Source organism: Sturnira hondurensis, unplaced genomic scaffold, assembly GCF_014824575.4.
Source record: "Sturnira hondurensis isolate 20B ecotype Veracruz unplaced genomic scaffold, ASM1482457v3 Scaffold0001074, whole genome shotgun sequence".
NCBI lineage: Eukaryota > Metazoa > Chordata > Mammalia > Chiroptera > Phyllostomidae > Sturnira > Sturnira hondurensis.
The window spans coordinates 2907395-2921617 of record NW_028073705.1 but is presented as its reverse complement, the minus strand read 5'-3'; the positions used below and the strand labels follow the sequence as shown (position 1 = coordinate 2921617).

The 14223-nt window shown below is 41.1% G+C and overlaps 1 protein-coding gene across 3 annotated transcripts in view; it reads right to left on the bottom strand.

The window, feature by feature from the left end:
• VWA8 (von Willebrand factor A domain containing 8) overlaps positions 1-14223 on the bottom strand; it is a 406775-nt gene that overhangs the window by 227075 nt on the left and 165477 nt on the right. For all 3 annotated transcript variants that reach the window (XM_037060277.1, XM_037060261.1, XM_037060267.1), the window contains one exon: positions 5761-5837. In XM_037060277.1, coding sequence (XP_036916172.1) covers positions 5761-5837 — 77 coding nt within the window. The remainder of the gene's footprint in view (positions 1-5760; positions 5838-14223) is intronic.

The following is a 14223-nucleotide window of genomic DNA, read 5'->3' as shown; positions in this document are numbered from 1 at the left end:
GGTATTTGGTGTCTTTCTGAGAGCCCTGTCCCAAGAGCCAAACCAGTGCCTCTCCCTGACAACCCACAAAGGGGATCTAGGTCTTCCTCAGAGCACTCTTTCCCCGGGGGTCATCGCCATGGACTGGGTTGTAGGGCGCTGGCAAGGCTGCCTGGGTCCCGGGGGTTCAGGTGCAGACCCATCCCAGTTCTGCTAGGGGACTCTGGGTCTTCTACCCAATCTTGGGATCACTTCCAGGCTGGGTGGGGAGCAGGCCAAGCTGCTGTCACAGGAGAATCCTTCAGTTTACTTTCCAAAAAATTTCTCCTTAAGAAAGCCTGCCTCTCAGCACAGCCTAATCCCCCAGCCAGACTGGTGACTATTGGAGTCAGAGCCTGACACTGCACCTCTCAATTCTCCTGAGCTGGTGACCACAGAGTCCGAGGCTGATCTTAGCCCTTTGTCCTTATCACCTTCTCTGTAATCTCAAGCCAACAGGTCTCTCCTGGCATCCAACCTTGCTTTGCCAGGGAGGGAGGGAGCTGATAACTGAGCTCTCTTCCAAGGACCCTTCAGCAGGCCTGGGGCTCCCAAAGAATCTATGGAAGATGCGCTAGGCACTGGGCTCCGGGCGCTGGGTGCTGGCTGAGGCCGCTGCTGCTCCTGTCTTTGCTCCAGTCCTTGAGACTCTACTGTCCTGAAGCCGTCTCCTTACCATCTGGTTTTTCAGTGTCCGTTACGATTTCTTGTTTCTTATTTTCATATATGCTGGGGACTCTTGACTGTTGGCGCTGTTCCTTCGTAGATCAGCCAGGATTTTCTCTGATGTATACTGGGAAATGGAGTCCGCTCCGTCCTACTCTGGCCATCTTCCCTCCCTAGTGTATTCTTCTTGTCACATATTGTATTCTTCATTTCTTAGTGGTTCTGTTTTTTATGGTTTCTATGTCCTTTTTCATGCTGTTGTAGTTCTCACTACAAACCTTGAGCATCCTTATAGTCATTACCTTGAACTTTTTATCTGATAAATTGCTTGCCTACATTTTATTTGTCCCTTCTTTTGGAGAGTTCTTCTGTTCTTTCATTTGGGGCCTGTTTCTTTGTCTCCTTATGTTTGCTGCTTCTTTGTATTTGTTTCTATGTGTTAGATAAATCCACTATGAGTCCCAGTCTTCATGGGGCAGCCTTATGTACTAGGTGTCCTATGGTACCCAGTGGTGCAGTCTCCTTGATCACCTAACTGGGTGCTCTAGGAATGTCTCTTTGTGTGAGTTATGTGGGACCTTCCGTTGTAATTGAGTCTTCTTTATATTGGCCCAATCTCACATGAAATCAACCTCCAGGCAGCTAACTGTGAGGCCACTCCCAACCATGGTGTGTGAACTGCTATGCAGGTGCTGACCAAACAAAGCAGAAGTCATCTCAGCAGGGTTTGGTGCCTGCCTAGATCTCTCTTTGGATTTGCTGCTTTTGAAGCCTACTGGATCCTGTTATGATGTTATCTGAATCTGGCAACTGTGTACTTTCTGGCCCTCTTGGGAGTAAAACTGGTGCTGACCAATGTTAGATGCTATCTGTGCCTGTTCCTTGGCAACCTGTTTGGAGCTATAAGAGATCCAGTTTGTGGCTGCCTGTGCTAGGTAGGCTTGGGTGTGCATAGAAATGTACAAGCTGCACACCAAGTCTACCTTTCACCATCACCAGGCCGGGGGCAGGTCAGAAAAAATCCCAAGGCACCTTGATATCTGCCTCTGGTTGCCTGCTACCTGTAAGGCTCAGTGAAAAAGCCTCTGGTGGAGTCAGAAGAATGGAGCTAGTAGATAACCTATTACAAGGAGATTCCAGGGCTCAGGAAAGGTGGTGGGTATAGCCCCTGCCCAGAATCACAGGTCCTAGTCTGTACTAGAATTTGCTCTGACTTTAGTAAGGTGGAGACACTAGGAGTCAGGCATGTGAGGCCAGCAGAGCATGGAGGGTGGGTCTAATGGAAGCTGGGAGAGTGGCTCTGACAGACCAATGACAGATCTGACACAATGAGAGCAATGTGTCAGTCAGGTTCATAGGAAAGTGGGTGTGACCTAAAGCTAGACAACCTAGTCACTGATACCCCTGAGTCTGCCCAGACCTGTCCACCTTGGCCATGGCAGCTGACTCCTCAGGTGGGCATATGCTCCAAAGTGTAGGTGAGAGAAGTCCAGTGGGTGGGGCAACTGCTTTCTTCCAGATTGATACCACAGGAAGTGGAGTGCTCCATCCAAGAAAGTTGGCATTTGTGGTATTGGAGAGTAACTCAGAACAGGAATCCTGCTAGTGGTCCTTGGAAGTTTCACTGCAGAGCCACAAATGCCAGACTCTCCTAATTTAACTCTAGTCAGCTCTGCTCTCCCCCCACTGGAGCCCTGGGTGAGTTGTTGTGAATAAAAATGTGTGTGTTGTCCCTTTAAAAGTGTGCCTATATCTCTAGTGGACTCCTGTCTCCTTCTGGTGAACAGAAACCCTACTGCTTTTCATAGCTAGGTGTTATGTGGGCATTCCTCTCCCACCCTGATGCTCTGGGCTAAGGAGTGTAGCTTGGGGTTTAGGCTTCACACTGCTCAGGGGGAACCCTCTTGCTGAAATGTCCCTCTGGCACCTTAGTCACCTCCTGTAGGAGTAGGGCCAGACCTTTTTGCACCTGTACCCTTCCTACCAGTTTCAATGTGGCTTCTTCTATAAATTCTTGGTTATAAGACTCCTTTTCAGCTAGTTTTCAGTTGGTTATTCAGAATGATTGGTAATGTAGTTGTAATTCCAGGTTGGTCCTGGGAAGACGTGAGTGAAGCTTCCACCTTACTCTGCCACCATTTTGAAATCTAATTTAATACAGTAAATTCTTTTTTTAAGAAATAGTGAGTTGAAACTCATAGTTTTATATAAGGCATCATTAATACAAAAAAGGAATCATGAGAAGTTATGGGAATAGGATAGAAATTTTCTGGAACTTTACAGGTGACTTAGAGAAATTGAAGAGTTGAGATGATTTATTCTGCCCTATTAAAATTAGCAAATTAAAATTTGCACATATGCTGTTAAATTTATTCCTAAATATTTCGTGTCTTTATGGCACTGTAAATAATATTGAAAAAAATTTATTATCCTATTGTCCATTTCACTTTTTTACATTGAATTTGTATCCTGTAACCCTGCCCAACTCACATATTAGTTCTGATTTTTTTTGTAGATTTCTTAGGATTTTCCATACGTACAACATGTCTTCTCTAAAAAGAAACAGTTTTACTTCTTCCACTTCAGCATATATAGCATTCATTACCTTTTCTTGCCTTATTGCACTGGCAAGGACCTCTACAATAATTCTGAATACGCTTGTCTTTTCCAGGAACATAGGAGGAAAGCATTTAGTTTTTCACCATTAAATATATAAAGTCTGTCCAGAAAAACCCAACCATTAATATAACGAGAATAGTTTTCACAACACTGATATAACCTGGTAGCCAGAGAATGGATAGAATGCACATGCATAAACTATGACAACTTCACTGTACTAGTCAGTGAAAGTGGTAGATACCATTGAGTGAGCATGTATACTGTGTGGTTGTTGCATACAAAATAACTGAGTAGAAAAATGAATATGCATCAGATTTTCCATTAAGCTTGCACATTCCTCTGTGGAAACTATTCTGATAATTCAGAAGGCCAGCTATGGGGCAACTGGTGATTGGCAGCCTCATGCAGAGGATTTTTTGCAAAACATCAAATCACCCAGGTGACTCAACCTCCTCTATAGTCCAGATTTGGCATCCTATGACTTCTGGCTTTTCCCAAAACTAAAATCATCTTTGAAAGGTAAAAGATTTTAGCCTGTTGATGAAATTTAGAAAAATACAATGGGGCAGCTGATGGCAATTGGGAGAACTGTGTGAGGTCCAAAAGTACCTCCTTTGAAGGGGTCTCAGGCATCATTTTCCTATGTACAATGTTTCTTGTAACTTGTTCTTCTTCAATAAATGTCTCTATTTTTCATTGTGCGTGGCTGGATACTTTCTGGACAGACCTCATAAGTTAGTAATGGTCTTTTCATAGATGCATCTTAACATTTTGATGAAGTTTAAAGTCTAAATGCTTGAACATATTCATGGCAATATACTATAGTCCTTGTCTTCTAATTCCATTAACTATAATTTTAGGGTCTATTTCTATTAAGCATTTTTCTTGCTTCTTTGTATACCTAGCAATTTTCCAATGAATGCTTGACATTGCCAATATTATGTTGTATGTCCAGATTTTACATTCTTCCTTCACTTGATGTTAAGTTTTTTAAGCTATACAGTTAACTTTATATGAGAAAAACTCAAACAAAAGTCATTTTATGTAAGAAAAACTTCTACATAATGTTAAACAGAAAATATCCTGTTTTTTCAAGGCTTACTTTTAAAGTTTTTAAGGGTGGGGTATAGAGTAGTTTTTATTCTAGAGATAGACGGGTCCTACTTCTAAAGCATAGACTTCATAGGGTATCTTCTGAATACCAGGATTGTTTAATGAAGACTCCTAACCATGTGGAAGTCTAACCATGTGGGTGGTTCAGCTCATAGCTATTCCTGGTAGTTGTTCTTTCCCCAGTGTTTGTGAGCCTTTACTGTGGCAGGGCTAATCTGGTACCAGTTACTCCTTCATAGGTGAAGGTATAAATCCCAAAGGAAGGTTTTGACAATCCTTCAGCTTTACTCTGGTTCTCTTCTCTTTTGGCCTACTGACTTTGCCTTCTTTTTACCCACAATTTTTTTCAAAAGCACATCATTATTTAGTAAAAGTACCCAAATCAGAAAACAATTCTTATAATTAAATCCAATATTCTTTTGACTACACAGTAATTTTTATATCCAGGTATTAAACCATTAACAATTTAATCTAGTTTTAAGTTCCTTATTACTTGGCATATTCCTTAGTTTCTCTCTCCCTTCTTCCCTCTTTCCCCAACCTCCTTATATTTTATTTTTAAAAGATTTGAAATAGGCTCACTGATAAATCTAAAAACGACCCATGTCTATAAAATCTATTTGATTAAAAAGTGTCCCTGAATCCAACATTCCAACCACACAAATTTAGATAATACACAAAATGTTTTTAAGGAAGGCAAAAAAAAAGAACTAGTAATTTACTTCTTCCATATTTTTGAGTTCCTTGTTTCATAACTGAGGTTCATAGTGTATTGTTTCTCCTTGTGAACTATTTTAGCTCCCTTTTAGGGTGGCATTAGCCTCTACATATTTTTCTTCTAATTTAAGAACCTTTATGTTGATGAAATCTGCTCCTAGAATACAGTGTTCATCACTCCCTGTCCACAAAATATCTATAAGCTTCTAAAGCATTAGTCACTTTAAAAATAAATTTTGCATGATTGTATTACCTTTTAAAGAGAAGAGAGATAAAAGCAGGAGGAACAGAAATGAAACTGGTTTATAACGTGGGTTTTAGAAAAGTATTTTTTTTAAAGATTTTCTTTCTTTATTTATCTTTAGAAGGGAAGGAGAGAGGGAGAGAAACATCAATGTATGGTTGCCTTTTGTGCGTCCCCTGCTGGTAGTTAGCCTGCAAGGAATCTGCCTGCAACCCAGACATGTGCCCTGACTGGGAATCGAACCGCGATCATCTGGTTCACAGGCCCGCGCTCAATTCACTGAGCTACGCCAGCCAGGGCTTAGAAAAGTACTTTTAAATTGTACTGAGGTAAAAATAACTGATTAAGCCAGATCGTAAGAGGCTGGGGGTCTTTCCTCTTACCTGTGCAGTTGGATATATTCTCGGGGTCTATTGAGCAGGTGAAGAAATCTGTCAACAATCTTGTTTTTTCCCACACCCTGTAATTACATAGTAAGCATTAAACAAAATGAAATTGTTGTCTGGAGGTAAAACAAACAAGATAAATATTTTTAACCAAGACTACTTCCTGGAGCTTCTGGCCAAGATGGAGGCATAGGTGGAAACACTGTGCCCCGTCCCACAATTAAATTTAAAGACAGCTAAGTTTGAGAAACAAAGATGCAGCCAAAACAGTGAAAACTGAACTGTACGGAAGTCCGACAACAAACCACTCAGCCAGACTGGTAAGGGGGGGGAAGTCAGAGGCAGAGCGGAGTCGAGCTGGAAAGATCATTTGGTCTGACTGACCCAGGAACAGAAGTGGAGCTGGTTGGTGGATCCGACAGGCGGACCCAGTGAGGGTGCCGGGCAGCTGGCTGACTGTGGTCACACATTCGTGTGCAGATAAACCAAGAGAAGGAGCGAACAGTGAGACAGACCACTCAGGCTAGGGCCCCAGCGACGGGAATTAGAGCCTGAAAGCACCAACTAGAAAGACTTTCTTGGGGTCGAGGGACCGGGAGAGGCTCCCAGGCTCACAGAGAGTTTGTTGGAGAGACCCACAGGGTCCTGGAGTGTACACGGGCCCACACACCCAGGAACTAGCACCAGAGGGGCCCAATTTGCTTGTGGGAAACCACAGAGGGGAAAGATATCTGAGAGAGAGCGGAGCAGAGCAAAGGTGCCTTTTAAAATAGGCCTGATAAGGCCTGATAAGCAATGTTCTCATAGCCTTGAGACTGGGTCTGATAAACTGTTCCTATAACATGAAGTGGGTTTGCATGCACAGAATTATGCTGTTATATAATTTTTTGGCTTGAAGTGGCTTTGTTTGCCTATAGTACTTAAGCCAGTAGGGGATTCTCACTAGAGAGACATGCACCTTGCAGAGTGTGTGGCTCGCCCACCTGTGAATAAAGGCATGTCAAGTATCCCCATGGCTCTGCACATTTTCTTCTGTCTCCCCAAATGTAGAGTGGACCAGCCAGGCCTTGCCAGGCTGCAATACACCAAGTCTCAACTATATGTGTTCTTCCTACAAATGCTCTCATTTACTCACTATCTATTAATGATTAGTTGCTGTTCTTTTGTAGAAGATAGACTATTAGAAATGGAATTCACTCCCATGCTATTTGCCAATATTAAGAAAAAAGGGGTCTAATGTATGGTGATGGAAGCAGATTTGACTTTGGGTAGTAGGCACACAATGCAATATACAGATGATATATCGTAGCATTGTACACTTGAAACCTATACAATCTTATTAACAAATGTCATCCCGATAAACTTAGTTTAAAATATAATAAATAAATAAATAAATAATTGTCACTTAGAGATGGGATGTAAATATTTTAACAAGTGATTTGTGTGGGAAGAAAAAAGTGGATAAAAAAAGCTGAGTTCTATAGTGATAGCAATAAATAACACATTTGATTTTTTTACAATGTGCCATGCTCTATGTTAAATACTTCCACATGTTATTTGATTAAATCATAACAGTTCCATGAGATTGATATTATAGTTATTCAAACCTCATAAATCAAGAAACCAAAACTCAAAAACAGTTAAGCAACATGCTCGTGGTTGCACAGCTAATCACAGTGGAACCTCTGTTCAACTCCAGGTCTGTCTCATTCTGATGCTCATGATTTTAGTCACAACATTATGGATTATATTCCTTTCAATTTGTAATTGGTTTAGGTAACCTTGGCCTTGCGTTACCGCTTTCTCCACTTCTAGGAATCCATTCTATAAAAATAATTAGGCAGACAAGGGAAAAGCATGGTAGCAAGAGCAGAAGCCCAATAAAGGGAGCAGCCATTATTATTGGTATTTCTACTCCACATCTTGTGAAGAGTAACATTCTTCAACACAGGTGGCAAACACAAGGCCTGAGGGACAAATCCAGCCCTCCACCTTGTTCTATTCAGCCCAGCACCTTGTTTCTACCTGGTGGCACTAAGCTCTCAATTAACTGTTAAGGAGTAGTTACATTTATACAGTCCCAAAATTACATTTGGCCCTTTGAAGGCAACCGTGAGGTTGATGTGGTCCCCAGTGAAAATGATTTTGACACCCCTGTCAAGCACCAAAAACTGAATTGGCATTTATTGAGCATTATCTTTGTCCTAACACTGTGACAGTCCCTCTAAGATAAATTCTCAAATGGCATATGACAATGTGTCTCTCACAATTCTCAAGGGGAGGCAAGATATTTAGCATTGGGGCACAGAAGATAAGCCACAGGTATAAATAAACAACTGTTAACTTGTGTGATGTAGGTTGTAACAGCTGTAGAATCTCTCTCTCCTTCTGGCTGATTAAATATGCCACAAGATGATAGACACCAGAGAGATTAAAAGGACTGGAATGATGACCAACTACTTAATAATAAGACAGAGATACGAAGATAGTAGCAGGCAATTAAGACCCACTGTATGCATACATCCTTGACTCAGCCCATACCTGGTGAGAGGCTGGATCTGGAGATGAGGTGATAGAGAAATAAAAGTTTCCGTCTTTGGGCAGCAGGATAGAAGATGGTACAATTTACTGACATGCGAAATAGGGGAGAAGAAATGAATTTGCTAGGTGGGGGAGAGAAGTCTAGTTTTCAAAAAGGCAGTTTAATTTTGCACATGCTTACTTGGAAGTGCCTGCTTCTCCTACTTGTTCTTTTCCCTCCAATTCACTGTCACTACTCAAGGGCAGCACATCATCTTGCTCAGACTCCTAGAAAGGGTTCTGTTAGGTCTCCTGCCTCCAAACTCAACAACAGGCAGCCAGTGCACAATTTGTTGTTATTTTTCTAAAACATGGATCTCATCAGGTCACTTTTGACTTCATTCTTAAAGCTCTGATAGTTTCTTCAAGGAAACCTAGGAAGGAATTTCTGTAAATATCCTGAGCAAAATAAAAGTTTAGAGCATCTGCTCTTTCCAACCTCAGTTCTCACCCAAAACAGAAAATCCTCAGGATTACTTTAACTGAATAAATACATAAGTGGTATCTTATCTTTCCATTATAAAAGATGTATATGCCCATTTTTCTCTCTGGGAAATTTAGGGGGAAAAGCACTTCCCAATGTGCAACTGCTAACATAAATCTACTACCACTTTTATTTTGTTGCTGTGAATATTTATCTATACTTACTAGTCATTATCCTGTATATACAATTTGTATCCCTTAGTAAAAGTTAGCATGAAATAGCTTTTACATCATTATTGACTCTTACTGAAGATAATATTTAGTGAGAGAAAAATTAAAAGGGAGAAAGAACCTGTAGACTGAGAGATCTTAAAAGCTAGAAACTGTCTTGTGAGCATGCCATCAATTACTGCTGTGTCCAATTGTGTTGCTCATGACAATGCACTGGGAAGAAGGACCATCACAGAGGCAGCAGTCAGATGGCCCCTACACTGCGGGGTTAGGAGAAACAGGGAATATATTAAGCCCCCACAGAAAGGAATCACACTGAGGACAGGAAGTAAATGTTTCCAGTTCCTGTGATAGAAAAGATTAGGGACCATGACTTGAAGAACTTTGAAGTCTGGGACTCTTATAACGTCCTCAGGCTTACTATCTTCATTACTCTGTTTCTTCAGAGAGATTAGCAGTAAAAGCCTTTAGAAGAGAAGGGCTTATGGGTTAGTATTCCTGGACAAGAAGAAAATACATAACCTGGAAAACTATTCACATGCTGTTAAGCAGGAGAAGATGCAGGAGTAGAACAAGAGAAAAGGGCTAAAGAGGAATGGAAAGTGGGCAAAGAGTAAATTAGTCTAGGAATGGAATTAAGTACTGGGACTTAAAAGTTGAAGGATTCCCGCCAAAGTACATACATTTGCAAGCTTGCTATGTCAACCCATTGCAAGTCCACTCAAACACGTTCCTCATCAGCCACTGTCTCCAGGACCTTTGTACTTCTACATCTTTGCCCTCTTTGTCTGTTCTGGCTAGAATAGCTCATCCTTCCCCATCTATCTGCCATCTTCCACTCACCCCTTACTGTTCTGATGCAATGTCCCAGCTTCTCTGAAGCTTTGCCTGACTCTCGCCTTATGTTCTCTCCTTCAAATCTGAGGGCCAGAATGGTTCCCACTTTGGGAACCTAAATCACTGTCCCTGACAGCACTCACCACATTGTATTCTAGTTATATGCTAAGTGCCTTGGCAAGAAGACACACTCCTTGCTGCCAGGACTGTCCCTCTATTCATGTTCCTATCACTGGTGAAATGGCAAAGAATTTCCAGATTGTAATTCAGGCAACTTCACTAAGCAAGGGGTTTGAGAAGGGACACAACCTAATATAACAAATATGACATGATGTGATAGGATATGATATATAATACAATATAATGATGAGTGTCATTTTATTTGATAAAACCAAGCATTTCATAGCCTTGGGATTCCCAGTCTGCTGGAGCCCCTAGAAGTACAGCACACTTAGTTACCAAATTACCTGCTGCCACTACCAGATGGGAACAAAGGCTGAACATTTCTGAACAAACTGTTCAGACCCTCCATTGATACTAGACAATTATTCTGGCACAGCAACATGGTCTGATGTTGTACCAGAGCAATCTTCCAGGGCTCAGTTCAAATCATTAATTAGCAAAATTCACATATTCTTCAATTTTGGCAATAAAAAATTCACAGTACTTCAATATTAAATAATTCAACAAACATTTACTAAGCTGTACCAGGAGAAAAACTAAGTTCCTGGTTATAATAAGTCTCTTAATAAATAAAATAAGATACAAAGAATTACATGGAATTATATAGTAATATTATACAGAATTATATAGTAACAATGTGCATGGAGTCCTGCTTAGTTGACACAAAATGTATGTTTATTGATTTTCACAGTATATAAAAGATTTCAAAATCAAAGGCTATGAAAATTAGAAAATAAAGCAGTTATTTCTAGCCTGAAAAAATTAATATTGCATAAATTAATCAAGAATTTAAAGTGGTTTAATGAAATTTACTTAGAAAATATTTCCTCATTTGAAGTTTATCAATACTGGTGTAATTCTGAATAAAATGTTCATATTCATGAAAATTGGCCAATACCTCTGTGGGTAAAGAGAACAGGAGAGCATATCCTTTATCTTTCAAAGGGACTTGGTCATAAACTTACACTACACACAAAAATAAATTCCAGGTAGATGAAAGACTTAAATATAAGTCATGACACCATAAAAGTCCTTGAGAAAAACATAGGCAGAAATATCTCAGACATTCCACACAGCAATATCTTCACTGATATGTCCCCTAAAGCAAGGGACATAAAGGAAAGAATAAACAAATGGGACCTCACAAATTAAAAAGCTACTGTATGGCTAAAGAAAACAGCATTAAAATGAAAAGACAACCAACTATATGGGAAAACATATTTACCAATGATAATCTGGACAAGGGTTTGATCGCCAAAATATATAAAGAACTCACATGACTCCACTCCAAGGAGACAAACAACCCAATTGAAAAATGGGCAGTTCCTGACAAGATGGAGGTGTAGGTGGAAACACTGTGCCTCCTCACACAACCAAATTTCAGGACAACAAAGATACAGAAACAAAAACACAACTAGAAGAGACAGAAAACTGAACTATATGGAAGTCTGACAACCATTCATCCAGACTGGTAAGACGGGCGAAGTCAGCAGCCAACGGAGAGGGGTCACGGTGGACCTGGGCTCGGGGAGGCAACAAGCAGACCCAGTGAGGCACGCAAGGTGGTTGGCTGACCTCGAACACACATTCATGGGCAGATAAACCAGGCAAAAAACGGGCAGTGGGACAGACCACAAAACCCAGGGCCCCAGCGCAAGGAAATAAAGCCTAAAAGCACCAATTGAAAAAACTTGTGGAGGTTGAGTTCCCAGGAGAAATTCCCACCTCACAGGAGAGTTCATTGGAGAGACCCACAGGGTCCTAGAACGTACACAAGCCCACCCACCAGGGAACCAAAACCAGAAGGGTCCAGGTTGCTTGTGGGAAGTGGCAGAGAGGACTGAAATCTGAGAGAGAGCATAGCAAGCACCACTGTTCCCTCCTTGACTCCGCCCCCACACCCAGCGATGCGGGTTGCCCTGCCATGGTGAACACCTATGGCTCTGCCCCTCATACACAACAGGCGCAACCAGACCAAAATTTTATGGCTCAAAGGCAAGAACAAATCAAAGCCCCAGAGCCAATACCTCTAAGCGACCAAGAGATAGCTGAGCTATCAGATGCACAGTTCAAAACACTGATGATCAGGATGCTCACAGAACTGGTTGATTTTGGTCACAAATTAGAGGAACAAATGAAGGCTATATATACTAAGTGAAATGAAAAAAATGCACAGGGAACCAATAGTGATGAAAAGGGAACTGGAACTCAGATCAAGGGAGTGGGCCAGAAGGAAGAAAGTAACAACCAAACAGAAAAGAATGAAGAAACAAGAATTCAAAAAAATGAGAAGAGGCTTAGGAACCTCCAGGACATCTTTAAATGTTCCAACATCCGAATTATAGGGATACCAAAGGGGAAAAGAAACAGCCACAAGTGGAAAACTTATTTGAACAAATAATAAAGGAGAACTTCCCCAATCTGGCTAAGAAAATAGATTTCCAGGAAGTACAGGAAGCTCAGAGAGTCCCAAAGAAAGTGGACCCAAGGAAAAGCACACCAAGGCACATCATAATTACATTAGCCAAGATTAAAATGAAGGAGAGAATTCTAGAAGCAGCAAGAGATAAGGGGACAGTTACCTACAAAGGAGGTAACAACAACAACAAAAGAAAACAAAGGGACCTGGGAGGCACATCAGTCTGTCAGCTGATTTCCCAAAAGAAACCTTACAGGCAAGAAGGGGCTGAAAAGAAGTATTCCAAGTTTTGAAATGCAAGGACCTACATCCAAGATTTCTCTATCCAGTAAAGCTTTTGTTTAGAATGGAAGGGTATATAAAGTGCTTCTCAGATAAGGTCAAGTTCGAGGTGTTCATTATCATGAAGCCCTTATTACACGAAATGTTAAAGGGACTTATCTAAGAAAAAGAAGATCAAAACTATGAATAGTCAAATGACAAAAAACTCACAACTATCAACAACCAAGCCTAAAACAAAAGCAAACTATGCGGACAGCTAGATCAGGAGAGGAGTCACAGAAATGGAGATCACATGGAGGGTTAGCAACAAGGGAGTGGAGGGGAGGAAGGTACAGAGAGTAAGTAGCATAGATAGTGGGGAGAAAATAAACAGGGGGAGGGCAAGAGTAGTGTGGGAAATGTAGAAGCTAAAGAACTTAGGACACATGGACATGAACTAAAGGGGGGGAATGTGGGTGGGAGGGAGTATGCAGGGTGGAGGGGAATGAAGGGGAGGAATGGAACAACTGTTATGGCATAATCAACAAAATATATTTACAAAATGGGCAAAAGACTTGAACAGACACTTTTCCAAGGAGACCATACAGAGAGCCCAGAGACATATGAAAAGGTGCTCAGCATCATTAACCATCAGATGCAAATTAAAACCATAATGAGATACCACTTCACACAGGTCAGAATGGCCATCATGAACAAATCAACAAATAAGTATTGCAAAGGATGTGGAGAAAAGGGAACCCTAGTGCACAGTTGGTGGGAATGCAGACTGCTGCAGCCACTGTGGAAAACACTATGGAATTTCCTCAGAAAACTAAAAATGGAACTGCCTTTTGACCCAGCAATTTTACTGCTGGGATTATATCTTAAGAGCCCAGAAACACAAATCCAAAAGAACCTATGCACCCCAATATTCATAGCAGCACAATTTATAATAGCCAAGTGCTGGAAGCAACCTAAGTGCACATGGCCACTAAGTGCTCATCAGGAAACCAGTGGACTTAAAAACTATGGTACATTTACATAATGGAATACTATACAGCAGAGAGAATGAACGAGCCCCTACCCTTTGGTAGGGGCATGGATGACCCTGGAGAGCATTATGCTAAGTGGAATAAGCCAGGTGGTGAGGGACAAATACCATCTGATCTCACCTTTAACTGGAACCTAATCAACAAAAGAAAAAAGCAAACAAAATATAACCAGAGACTTTGAAATTAAGAATAATCTGACAGTAACTAGAGGGGAGGTGTGAGGAATAATGGGGGGAAGAGTTTCCAGGAACAACTATAAAGGACACATGGACAAAACCAAGGGGGTTGGAAGCAAGGGAGGGAGGTGGGTTTGGCTGGGGTGGGGGGAGAGTGGTTGGGGTAAATCCAGGCAACTGTAATTAAGCAAGACCATAATTTAACAAACAACAACAACAAAAGAAAACAAAGGGACCTGGGAGGCACATCAATTAAATGGAATCATCAAATTTTGATTGGATGTTATTGTTAGGTATA